Genomic DNA, 15,128 nt, shown 5'->3' on the forward strand with positions numbered 1-15,128 from the left:
ATTACTTTTCTTACTTGTTCGAACCGAAAGTGTACTCCCTTCTTTTTTTAATTTATTTATCCATATAATAAACAAATTTAGGCGACGTTATTGTTTAATCCATCACACATGCCGACCAGACCCACACATGGTTCCATTTTTAGCGTCATTATACAGGACTTCAGTTCCTGGAGGAGCGCCTCATTTTTTGTCCTGACCTCCTCCAGGAACTGCAGTCCTGTATAATGACACTTGCTTGTAATAAAGCAACTGTCTGTTCAGTACACCGTCTCCGACGTCTCTTTTGGTCCAGCCGCACTGCCGTGTCACCCTTCTGGCCGGACCAGGATCACAACACCAGAAATACACATCAGCGGCTGAATACCTGGCTGTTTAGTACACTGGTTAGCATGATGGACTTTCAAGAAGGAGGAACTGGTTTAAATCCCCAATTGCCCGAAAGCATGGACTGACCCATGAGGGTTGATTTAGTGAATTCATTCTGGGATGCATGCTAACTTTGCAGCTAGTCTTATAGGTTTATTCCAACTATTGTATTTCTAAATTCATAATACATTGCAGTACGGTTTCCTATTTTTAACATTCAATTTTGTTCTTCCACTGACAGTCTTTATACATTCAAACTATTTGACAGTTAAAGCGTTTCTACCTTTCCTTAAACATTCCACTCACGTTTAAACAAGCATTCTTCAATATTCAAACCATTCCCACAGGACATTCAAACATATTCTTACAATACTCTACATTTCAGTTCAGCTCCATTCATTATTATTTTCTAGTCTTCTATGGTTTTTATCACCATTTGATCACCTGCATTGTGTCTTGTTGTGGGCATTGAACCCGTACAAATCAAGAAGATGTGGAACATATATGAAGAAGAGGAGTTGTCCGTCCACTGGGTGGGTGTATGTCGCTAAATAGAAATAGCTGAGTCGGCAGACGCGAGGTGTGTCCCACCAGAGCGATCAATAATGCATAGAAGATTTTTTTGGAGGATGCTGAGGAGGAAGGAGAGCGCCACATGTCACATGTCCCGTCGTCATCGTCGTGAACAATTTGGAGCCACAAACATCTGCTGTGGACTATTTGGAGTGTGTAGAAAAGCGCTATATTAATCTAATCCATGATTATTATTATTATTATTATTATTTCTTAGTTGGTAGTAGGAGCATCATGTGAGCTGTCAAAAACAACACGCCTGATTATTGTCATGGAGGTCTTGTTGACACTTCTCTCCCAGCTCCTCAGCTGCAGCACCACCACCACCCTGCTGATGACAATGTGCAGGCGGGGCTGCTAACCAGCGCATGAAACAGCCAGAGATGGCACTTTGGAGCTCTTACACGCCACTTTGGCCTCGGAACACGTGTCCTTGAACGCCTCACACCCTCCATCTTGTCTCCGGGGGTGACCAGCGTGGTCACTCCCACAAACCGCCACACGTCTGAACGCCTTTATGTTTAATACATGATGTCATCCATACATGACGATGTCATCCATACTTGATGATGTCATCCATACATGACGATGTCATCCATACATAATGTCATCCATACATGAGGATGTCATCCATACATGATGACATCATCCATACATGATTATGTTGTCCATACATGATGATGTCATCCATGCAGGATGATGTCATCCATACATGATGATGTCATCCATACATGCTGACATCATCCATACATGATTATGTTGTCCATACATGATGATGTCATCCATACATGATGATGTCATCCATACATGACGATGTCACCCATGCATTATGTCATCCATACATGATGTCATTCATACATGATGACATCATCCATACATGATGTCATCCATACATGATTATGTTGTCCATACATGATGATGTCATCCATACATGATGATGTCATCCATGCATGATGATATCATCCATACATGATGATGTCATCCATACATGATGATGTCGTCCATGCACAATGATGTCATCCATACATGATGTCATCCATACATGCTGATGTCATCCATACATGATTATGTCACCATACATATTGTCATACATACATGCTGATGTCATCGTACATGATGTCATCCATACATGATGATGTCATCCATACATGATGACATCATCCATACATGATTATGTTGTCCATACATGATTATGTCATCATACATAATGTCATCCATACATGCCAATTTATCCTTACATAATGTCATCCATACATGATGATGTCATCCATACATGTTTAATGAAGCATCTCTGAAACAAGGAAAGTCCATTTTCCTCCATGTAATCGATGATAAAACTCCTTTCACACAAAGAAAAAGGGCTAAAATGAATTGGACCGTCCCTCCAAAGTGTCCCTTCTTGTTTTGCTGGCATTTGGCAACCCCAGCAGGCACATTTGAGAATGTTATTTTGGGACAAGACGTGTGACTGTCGTTCAGTGCCAAATGATTTTAGGATGGACTAAAATGTCAACAAAGCTGCTTTGTTCCGGCACTTTACTGCCTGGTCCGTTCTGCAATCCTCCATCTTAAATAAGCACTGGTCTTCAACAACATCCACACCTTGTTTTCATCTTCTTCTGATCCCAGCAGACTCCTTCTTCTGTAACAGAAGGACTTAGCAAAGATGAAGGAAGTCTTTCAATCAGAGGTCTTTTTATGGAGCAATCTTCACAGTGGAATAAAAGTATCTGTGTGGGGTGGGCCACTCTAAAACATTCTGTACATGCAAGTCAATACAATGTACATACATACTGTATGTAGTCAACTATCTCAAGTCAATACAATATACATACATATGTAGTCAACTATCTCAACAAAACATCTTTGTGTCGTAGCAAATTAGTGAAATATCTCATTTAATTAGTTTCTTCTCATCTTTATTCCTGACTAATATTATTCTTCTTCCACCAACTAAAAGATTTTAAAGGTTTCATGACAAGAAGTCAACCGTCAAAGACTATAAAAGTACATAAAGCGCTCAGGTTGTTGGCCATTTTGCTTTTCAAATGCCAAGTTTGGCGGATTTTGGGCCAGTTAAATTATTCCTCATATTTTTTGTGTAATGTCCTAATCTGGGACGTGTGTATTTAAGCTCTTTTGGGGCCACAAATGCCCTCCAGGCCAGACTTTGGACAAAGTAGCATAAGTTGTTAGTATAAAGAAAAGAGCTAGTGATGGTGTAGGTGAAAGAGGAAGTGTTTGAGAGGAGGCTTGTGGACTACACCAACGCTGTATGTTGTGTGCAGATGTGAACAGCTGGCTGGTGACCTTTGGCTTCCAGCTCTACAACGTCATCCCCGGCTACCGCAAGCCCAACACGGACGGCATGGAGCCGTCCTACGAGCTGCTGCGCACTCAGATCAAGACGCAGGAGTGGGACAGCACCAAGGTAAGACCCGGTTGGCAGGTCCTCAAGGCGGTCCAGGTCCAGGTCCTGGCCTCCTTGTCCTCTCTCGGGTAGGGTTCTCAGTAATTGTCTGGCCTCCATTGATTTTTTTCTGGGTCTTACACTGCCAGCCCAGGTCTGAGACTTAGCAGACACGCTCCGGTTGCTTGGCTTTTAAAAAGTGGCCCCGCCTGAATTATTGAGGAGGCCACGCGGTTGTCGCCAGGACTCGGGTTGCAGCGGGACAAGGCCCGTGAGACTGATGCCCGCAGACACTCCGACTGCTGCCTGAAGTCCAGGACAACGGAGAAGAAATAGTGGACTAAAAACCACTCAGAGAACTTTCCATGACTATTTACATTGTAGATTGTCACATCAAAACTATCAATGAACACATGTGGAGTTATGTACTTAATAGTGTTGTCCCGATATATATATATATATATATATATATATATATATATATATATATATATATATATATATATATATATATATATATATATATATATATATATATATATATATATATATATATATATATATATATATATATATATATATTTATTTTTTTACCGGTGCCGGTACCAAAATATATTTCGGTACTTTTTGGTATATATATATATATATATATATATATATATATATATATATATATATATATATATATATATATATATATATATATATATACAGTATATATATATATATATATATATATATATATATATATATATATATATATATATATATATATATATAGTACAGTATATATATATATATATATATATATATATATATATATATATATATATATATATATATATAGTATATATATATATATATATATATATATATATATATATATATATATATATATATATATATATATATATATATATATATATATATATATATATATATACCAAAAAGTAACGAAATATATTTTGGTACTGGTACCAGTAAAAGTATATATATATATTTTTTTAAATATTGAAAATAAATATATATATATATAAATTAAATGATAAATGGGTTATACTTGTATAGCACTTTTCTACCTTCAAGGTACTCAAAGCGCTTTGACAGTATTTCACCCATTCACACACACATTCACACACTGATGGCGGGAGCTGCCATGCAAGGCACTAACCAGCAGGTACAAGGGTGAAGTGTCTTGCTCAAGGACAAAACAGACGTGACTAGGTTGGTAGAAGGTGGGAATCGAACCAGGAACCCTCCGATTGCTGGCACGGCCACTCTACCAACTCGTCCCTATATATAATATTTTTTTTACCGGTACCGAAAATATATTTCGGTACTTTTTGGTATATATATATATATATATATATATATATATATATATATATATATATATATATATATATATATATATATATATATATATATATATATATATATATATATATATATACCAAAATATATTTCAATACTTTTTAGTATATATATATACTAAAAAGTATATATATATATGTGTATATATATATATATATATATATATATATATATATATATATATATATATATATATATATATATATATATATATATATATATATATATATATATATATGTATACATATAAAATGAAGTGATGTTTGTGAGTCATGTGACCAGGCAGCGTGTCTTTGCAGTGCGAGGTCCAGAGGCAGCTCAAGGCCTTCAAAATAAGAGCGTTAACTGAATGAAGTGATGATTGTGAGTCATGTGACTGTGTGTTTGCAGTCGCTGCTGGGCGTGCAGTGCGAGGTCCAGAGGCAGCTCAAAGCCTTCGTCAAGCTGGAGCGCTTCGGCCAGATCTACTCCGCCAAGAGCGCCGGATGCCCGCAGGCGCCGTACAGGACGCTCTTCGCCTCGGCGGGCTCCATCTTCGGCAAAGGCGTGAAGTTGGCGGTCCGAGACGGCCGCGTCAGCACGGACATCGTCAGCCTGGCTAACGAGGACGGGCGCCGCATGGCCGCCATCCTCCACGACGCCCTCTACCTGCAGTCCCTGCACTTCACCATCGGCGGCGTGGACACGCACTACTTTGTCAAGCTGGGCTCGGTGGAGGCCGACCTGGGCCTGGTCGGCATGGCGGTGGGCCGCCGCACGCTGGACAACGGCGTCAATGTGACCGTGTCTCAGGTCAACGCCGTCCTCAACGGCAGGACTCGCCGCATCACCGACATCCAGCTGCAGCACGGCGCGCTCTGCCTCAACACGCGCTACGGCGCCGGCGTGGACGAGGAGAAGGCCCGCGTCCTGGAGCTGGCCCGCCAGCGCGCCGTGGCCCAGGCCTGGGCCCGCGAGCGCCAGAGACTGCGGGACGGCGAGGAGGGCTCGCGCGCCTGGACGGAGGGCGAGAAGCAGCAGCTGCTGGGCTCGGGGAAGGTGCAGGGCTACGACGGCTTTTACGTGCTGGCGGCCGAGCAGTACCCCCAGCTGGCCGACAGCGTCAACAACGTCCACTTCCTGCGACACGGCGAGATGGGCCGCAGGTGACATGGACGCCGCGCTACGGGACTCCTCGCCAAAGACGCTTTTTCCTCTCTTTCTTTGTGGGAATGTTTGTCACGGACAGCGGGAGCGCCGTCCTCCGTGGAGTCATGGCGCCGCTCCCTGACTCCGCCTCCTCGCTCCGCGTCGGCCTTTTCCTCAGCCAAGGAGATTCCCTCCGACGGGTTTACAAAGAAACAAGATGGCCGCCGACAAGCTTTCATTTCTTTTATGAGTGTGTGACCATGCGACTCCATGACTTCCTGTGAAGTGAAAAAATGACTTCCTGCGGGGTCGGTTGTCACGACGACGGGTGTGAAGTGAAAAAAGACGAATGTGAAGCCTTTTATCCTTGATTGTTGTTCTTCAACCAAACTTCTGAGGGCGTCCACCGCATGGAGGAAACTAGCAAGTGTCTTTCAACGCTACACCTGCTGCTTGGCGCCCTGGACCTGGTGTGGACCAGGTGTGGACCTGGTGTGGACCTGGTGTGGACCAGGTGTGGACCTGGTGTGGACCAGGTGTAGACTTGGTGTTGACCAGGTGTAGACCTGGTGTGGACCAGGTGTAGACCTGGTGTGGACCAGGTGTGGACCTGGTGTGGACACGACCCTTTATGGACACGTCAGGAATCCATCCATGACGTTTTTTTGTTTTGGACCATTGAACACTGACAAAGTGACTCACTTTTGTCCAAGTAGTTGCCTTTAAGGATGCAATGAGGGAGCAGCAATTAAGGAACAGTAATTAGGGAAGAGTAATTAGGGAGCAGCAATGAGGGAAAAGTAATGAGTGAACAGCAATGAGGGAAGAGTAATTAGGGAACAGTATTGAGGGCAACAGTAATTAGGGAACAGTAATGGGGGGAAAAGCAAAGAGAGAGCAGTAATTAGGGAACAGTAATTAGGGAGCCGTAATTAGGGAACAGTAATGAGGGAACAGCTATTAGGGAACAGTAATGAAAGAGTAGTAATGAGGGAACAGCTATTAGGGAACAGTATTGAAAGAGTAGTAATGAGGGAACAGCAATTAGGGAAAAGTAATGAGGGACAGTATTGGGGGAGCAGCAATTAGGAAACTGTAATTGGGGAACAGTAATGAGAGAGCAATAATGAGGGAACAGCAATGAGGGGGCAGTAATTAGGGAGCAGTAATTACAGAACAGTAATTAGGGAACAGTAATGAGAGAGTAGCAATGAGGGAACAGCAATGAGGGAAGAGTAATTAGGGAACAGCAATGAGGGAGCAGTTATTAGGGAACAGTAATCACGGAACAGCAATGAGGGAACAGCGTTTAGGGAACAGTGATTAGGGAGCAGCAATGATGGAACGTAATTAGTAAACAGCAATGAGGTAACAGTAATGAGGTAACAGTTAATAGGGAGCAGTAATGAGAGAGTAGTAATGAGGGACCAGCAATTAGGGAGCAGCAATGATGGAACAGTAATTAGTAAACAGCAATGAGGGAGCAGTAATTAGGGAACAGCAATGAGGGAAGTGTAATTAGGGAACAGTAATGAGGGAACAGCAATTAGGGAACAGTAATTAAGGAACAGTAATGAGGGAACAGCAATGATGGAACAGTAATTAGGGAACATTAATGAGTGAACAGTAATGACAGAACAGTAATGAGGGAACAGTAATTAGGGAACATCAATGAGGGAACAGTAATGAGGGAACAGCAATGATGGAACAGTAATTACAGAACATTAATGAGTGAACAGTAATGACAGAACAGAAATGAGGGAACAGTAATTAGGGAACAGTAATGAGTGAACAGTAATGAGGGAACAGCAATGAGGGAACATTAATGAGGGAACAGTAATGACAGAACAGTAATTAGGGAACATTAATGAGGGAACAGTAATTAGGGAACATTAATGAGGGAACAGCAATGATGGAACAGTAATTAGGGAACATTAATGAGTGAACAGTAATGACAGAACAGTAATGGGGGAACATTAATGAGGGAACAGCAATGAGGGAACAGTAATTAGGGAACATTAATGACAGAACAGTAATGAGGGAACAGTAATTAGGGAACATTAATGAGGGAACAGTAATGACAGAACAGAAATGAGGGAACAGTAATTGGGGAACAGCAATGAGGGAACAGTAATGAGGGAACAGTAATGAGGGAACAGCAATGAGGGAACAGTAATGAGGGAACAGCAATGAGGGAACAGTAATTAGGGAACATTAATGAGGGAACAGCAATGATGGAACAGTAATTAGGGAACATTAATGAGTGAACAGTAATGACAGAACAGTAATGGGGGAACAGTAATTAGGGAACATTAATGAGGGAACAGCAATGAGGGAACAGTAATTAGGGAACATTAATGAGTGAACAGTAATGACAGAACAGTAATGAGGGAACAGTAATTAGGGAACATCAATGAGGGAACAGTAATGAGGGAACAGCAATGATGGAACAGTAATTACAGAACATTAATGAGTGAACAGTAATGACAGAACAGAAATGAGGGAACAGTAATTAGGGAACAGTAATGAGTGAACAGTAATGAGGGAACAGCAATGAGGGAACATTAATGAGGGAACAGTAATGACAGAACAGTAATTAGGGAACATTAATGAGGGAACAGTAATTAGGGAACATTAATGAGGGAACAGCAATGATGGAACAGTAATTAGGGAACATTAATGAGTGAACAGTAATGACAGAACAGTAATGGGGGAACATTAATGAGGGAACAGCAATGAGGGAACAGTAATTAGGGAACATTAATGACAGAACAGTGATGAGGGAACAGTAATTAGGGAACATTAATGAGGGAACAGTAATGACAGAACAGAAATGAGGGAACAGTAATTGGGGAACAGCAATGAGGGAACAGTAATGAGGGAACAGTAATGAGGGAACAGCAATGAGGGAACAGTAATGAGGGAACAGCAATGAGGGAACAGTAATTAGGGAACATTAATGAGGGAACAGCAATGATGGAACAGTAATTAGGGAACATTAATGAGTGAACAGTAATGACAGAACAGTAATGGGGGAACAGTAATTAGGGAACATTAATGAGGGAACAGCAATGAGGGAACAGTAATTAGGGAACATTAATGAGTGAACAGTAATGACAGAACAGTAATGAGGGAACAGTAATTAGGTAACATTAATAAGGGAACAGTAATGACAGAACAGAAATGAGGGAACAGCAATGAGGGAACAGTAATGAGGGAACAGCAATGAGGGAACAGTAATGAGGGAACAGCAATGGGGGAACAGTAATGAGGGAACAGCAATGAGGGAACAGTAATTAGGGAACAGTAATGAGGGAACAGCAATGAGGGAACAGCAATGGGGGAACAGCAATGGGGGAACAAGAGATGTTTACATTCTGGAAGCCTGGTTGCTCCCACATGACAAGCATGTGAAGTGTGTGTCCTTTGATGGCTGCTGCATCAGGAGTGCAAATGTTTTCCTTGTCAGTGATTGGCTGCCCTGAGCGTCAGAAAACTCTTTTTCTTTGCTAGCAAACTCAACAAGTTTGAGTTGTGCTCGTCCTCAACACTGTGCTTCTTCTCCGCGTGGCAAGACCACGTCCGGCGTGTGAAGACCATGTCCAGCGTGGGAAGACCACGTCCGGCGTGGGAAGACCACGTCCGGCGTGTGAAGACCACGTCCGGCGTGTGAAGACCACGTCCGGCGTGTGAAGACCACGTCCGGCGTGTGAAGACCACGTCCGGCGTGTGAAGACCACGTCCGGCGTGTGAAGACCACGTCCGGCGTGTGAAGACCACGTTCGGCGTGTGAAGACCACGTCCAGCGGACTGTAAATAGAAACATGCCGCTCAGCACTACATCATGTGTAGTCCTCCAGTAGGCAGAGAAGAGTCAATAAAGGGAATATTTTGTGTTTATTTGCTGTGCTGGGAATTATTTTTGTCTATCATTCTCTTTTATGTCAGTTATATCAGTTATATATATATATATATATATATATATATATATATATATATATATAATATATATATATATATATATATATATATATATATATATATATATATATATATATATATATATATATATATATATATACAGTCGTGGGATTAACACATTATTATGCCTAATTTGGACAACCAGGTATGGTGAAGAATAAGGTCCTTTTTAAAAATTTTTATAAAATAAGATAAATAAATTAAAAACCTTTTCTTGAATAAAAAAGAAAGTAAAACAATATAAAAACAGTTACATAGAAATTAGTAATGAATGAAAATGAATAAAATTAAGTGTTAAAGGTTAGTACTATTAGTGGACCAGCAGCACGCACAATCATGTGTGCTTACGGACTGTATCCCTTGCAGACTGTATTGATATATATTGATATATAATGTAGGAAGCAGAATATTAATAACAGAAAGAAACAACCCTTTTGTGTAATATATATATATATATATATATATATATATATATATATATATATATATATATATATATATATATATATATATATATATATATATATATATATATGACATTTTCCTAGATAATAATTTAGGAATATATATATATGTATATATATATATATATATATATATATATATATATATATATATATATATATATATATATATATATATATATATATATATATATATATATATATATATATATTTATATTTATATTTGACATTTTCCTAGATAATAATTTAGGAATATATATATATATATATATATATATATATATATATATATATATATATATATATATATATATATATATATATATACATATATATATATATAAATATATATATATATATATATATATATATATATATATATATATATATATATATATATAATATATATATATGTATATATATATATATATATATATATATATATATATATATATATATATATATATATATATATATATATATATATATATATATTCCTAAATTATTATCTAGGAAAATGTCAAATATATATATATATATATTACACAAAAGGGTTGTTTCTTTCTGTTATTAATATTCTGTATCCTACATTATATATCAATATATATCAATACAGTCTGCAAGGGATACAGTCTGTTATTAAATATATATATATATATATATATATATATATATATGTATGTATATATATATGTGTATATATATATATATATATATATATATATATATATATATATATATATATATATATATATGTATGTATATATATATATATATATATATATATATATATATATTCCTAAAAAATAATTTAGGAATATATATATATATATATATATATATATATATATATATATTCCTAAATTATTTTGAAAGGCACTTTTAATCTATGACAATATTTCAAAACAAAAACGTTGATCAATCCACATCTTATTATAAACAAAAATTGTCTATAAAATAAAGTAAGAGACAATACAAAAGGATTTAAAAATTATAAATAAAATCAATTAATATGCATATGTATACAATTTGGCATATCTAAAACAATTCCTTCAATAAAGATAATAATTTCAGTGCTTTTGTACTTTTAACCATTTTCCAACATGTAATTACTCATTTGAAATCCTTGAACAAATGTGAAAATGTGAGTTTTACTTTCCTAATGTCGAGTGAATTTGTTTATACATTTCCGTTCCCAAGTTGATTGACGTCTCGCAATGGCCAATTGGAAGCCAACTCATCGTCAGTGACCCCGCCTACTTCTGCTCAAGACCGAGCTGTCATTGTTTATTAGATTTACGCGGCGTGACGTCTGCGCACGCGCATGAATAAAGACGCTGGGGGGTGACGTACTTCTTCCACATCGCGGTTCCCTTCCAGAGGAATATCTCACGTGACTAAAGTCTTTATGGCAAACAACGCTCTATTTGTATGTTCATGTTTCACGTTACTACGCATTAAACCATCAAATGTAAGCTTTGTTAAGTTGCGGTGTCATGAGAAGATGTGGAGCCGCAAGGCATGCTGGGAGGTATCACGTAATCTGACAAACCCCACATTTGATCTTTGCTAGTGTAACACATGTTTATTTAATGACAACATACACAAATGATGGCGTTACTATTTAGTGTGAAGGCGTGACTCACGTGACAGCGTAGCGCTTTTTAAATTGTGCCATGTCATTTCCGCATTCTTTGGATTTACGCGCATGCTCAGATGCAGGAAGAGCGTGACTAACAAGTGTCACCTGTTGAGTGAAGACAAGCAGCCACGTGATGACGTCACCGTTTCATGTGAGTAAAAGATACAGCAATGACGTCATTAATGACTGTGCATGACGTATGAGCTGCTGTTGTTTTTAAACTGCATGACTTCAAAGTGAGGGAGAAATATGATCATGTCGACATTCGGAGAAAGTGAATATTCATCTAAAGTGTGAGATCAATTATGAGGTCATACATTAACTTTAGTCGCACTTTCACTCTTAAGGAGCAGACAAGCCCTTCAAAATAAATGTATCCACTGGGAATGTTAATTAAGGTGAGGTAACCAGCATGCAGGGTGTTTTTCTGCAGCCACATGGTGTTTTTGTTGGTAAGAAAGCCACTAGAAAGAAATACCCGAATGGTAAGTAAAGTTATGAGATAATAAATTGACATTATGAGATAATAAATCCAAGTTAAGAGATAAAAAGTCCTAATTATTAGAATTTTTTTTAAATCGAGATTGTGGGATAAAAAGTCCTAATTATTAGGGTTTGAAACTAATAAATCCAAATTGTGGTATAAAAATAATTATGACATAAGAAAGTCGAAACAATTAGATGAAAAGTCATAATTATGTGATTTAAAAGTCTAAATAATGATACAAAAGGTCATATTTATGAGATAAAAAGTGTAAATTATGAGATAAAACTACATTATGTGATAACTCTAAATTATGAGATGGAAAGTCATAATCATGACAAATCAAAATTATGAGATAAGAAGTCATAGTTATGAGATGAAAAAACTTCTAAATTATGAGATAAAAAGTCTCCATTATGAGATATAAACTTTAGATTATGAGATGAGTCAAAACTATGTGATAAAAAGTCTAAACTATGAGATAAAACCTCTAAATTAGGAGATAAAATGGCCAAATTATGAGATAAAAAGGCATACATATGAGATAAAAACTAAATTATTAGATTAAAAACTCTAAACTATGAGATAAAAACTCTAAATTAAGATATAGAAAGTCATAATTATGACATAAATCAAAATATTGAGATAAGAAGTCGTAATTATGAGGTAAAAAAACCTCTAACTTATGATAAACAATCATAATTTTAAAATAAACTATAAGATAGAAATATCACATTATGAGATACAAAGTCACCATTATGAGATAAAACTCTAAATTATGAGATGTAAAGTCATAATTATGACATAAGTCAAAATATTGAGATAAGAAGTCATAATTATGAGATTTTAAAAAATTGCAATCATGAGATGAGATTTCTACTTTTTATCTGATGATTATGACTTTAAATCACCAAATGATTCCTGAGCGCGGCGCACGCTGCTGCTCACTGCTCCCCTCACCTCCCAGGGGGTGAACAAGGGGATGGGTCAAATGCAGAGGTAGTGGTACTTTAGCTTTATATCTGACAATTATGACTTTTTATCTGATAATAATGACTTTGTATCTGATTATTATGACTTTATATCTGATAATTATGACTTTTTATCTGATAATAATGACTTTATATCTGACAATTATGACTTTATATCTGATAATAATGACTTTGTATCTGATAATAATGACTTTATATCTGATAATTATGACTTTATATCTGATAATAATGACTTTTTATCTGATAATAATGACTTTATATCTGATAATTATGACTTTTTATCTGATAATAATGACTTTGTATCTGATAATAATGACTTTATATCTGACAATTATGACTTTATATCTGATAATAATGACTTTTTATCTGATAATAATGACTTTATATCTGACAATTATGACTTTATATCTGATAATTATGACTTTTTATCTGATAATAATGACTTTGTATCTGATAATAATGACTTTATATCTGATAATTATGACTTTATATCTGATAATTATGACTTTATATCTGACAATTATGACTTTATATCTGATAATAATGACTTTATATCTGATAATTATGACTTTTTATCTGATAATAATGACTTTGTATCTGATAATTATGACTTTTTATCTGTTAATTATGACTTTATATCTGATAATTATGACTTTATATCTGATAATTATGACTTTTTATCTGATAATAATGACTTTTTATCTGATAATAATGACTTTATATCTGACAATTATGACTTTATATCTGATAATAATGACTTTATATCTGATAATTATGACTTTTTATCTGATAATTATGACTTTGTATCTGACAATTATGACTTTATATCTGATAATAATGACTTTATATCTGATAATTATGACTTTATATCTGACAATTATGACTTTATATCTGATAATAATGACTTTGTATCTGATAATAATGACTTTATATCTGATAATTATGACTTTATATCTGATAATAATGACTTTTTATCTGATAATAATGACTTTATATCTGATAATTATGACTTTTTATCTGATAATAATGACTTTGTATCTGATAATAATGACTTTATATCTGACAATTATGACTTTATATCTGATAATAATGACTTTTTATCTGATAATAATGACTTTATATCTGACAATTATGACTTTATATCTGATAATAATGACTTTTTATCTGATAATAATGACTTTATATCTGACAATTATCACTTTATATCTGATAATTATGACTTTTTATCTGATAATAATGACTTTGTATCTGATAATAATGACTTTATATCTGATAATTATGACTTTATATCTGATAATTATGACTTTATATCTGACAATTATGACTTTATATCTGATAATAATGACTTTATATCTGATAATTATGACTTTTTATCTGATAATAATGACTTTGTATCTGATAATTATGACTTTTTATCTGTTAATTATGACTTTATATCTGATAATTATGACTTTATATCTGATAATTATGACTTTTTATCTGATAATAATGACTTTTTATCTGATAATAATGACTTTATATCTGACAATTATGACTTTATATCTGATAATAATGACTTTATATCTGATAATTATGACTTTTTATCTGATAATTATGACTTTGTATCTGATAATAATGACTTTATATCTGATAATTTTGACTTTATATCTGATAATTATGACTTTATATCTGACAATTATGACTTTATATCTGATAATAATGACTTTATATCTG

The 15,128-nt window shown here is 35.7% G+C and overlaps 1 protein-coding gene across 18 annotated transcripts in view; it reads left to right on the top strand.

Annotated features, from left to right (window-relative positions):
• The window catches only part of tenm4 (teneurin transmembrane protein 4), a 312,747-nt gene extending 302,996 nt beyond the window's left edge, over window positions 1-9,751 (top strand). For 17 of the 18 annotated variants that reach the window (XM_062060986.1, XM_062060970.1, XM_062060972.1 and 14 more), the window contains 2 exons: window positions 3,228-3,370; window positions 5,114-9,751. In XM_062060986.1, the coding sequence (XP_061916970.1) occupies window positions 3,228-3,370; window positions 5,114-5,872 (902 nt within the window). In that variant the 3' untranslated portion in view covers window positions 5,873-9,751. Of the gene's footprint in view, window positions 1-3,227; window positions 3,371-3,498; window positions 3,776-5,113 lie in introns of those variants that run through there. The other variant, XM_062060985.1, reaches the window with a different exon arrangement.
• The last annotated feature ends 5,377 nt before the right edge of the window (window positions 9,752-15,128 follow it).

The sequence above is a fragment of the Entelurus aequoreus genome, linkage group LG10, assembly GCF_033978785.1.
Source record: "Entelurus aequoreus isolate RoL-2023_Sb linkage group LG10, RoL_Eaeq_v1.1, whole genome shotgun sequence".
Lineage (NCBI taxonomy): Eukaryota > Metazoa > Chordata > Actinopteri > Syngnathiformes > Syngnathidae > Entelurus > Entelurus aequoreus.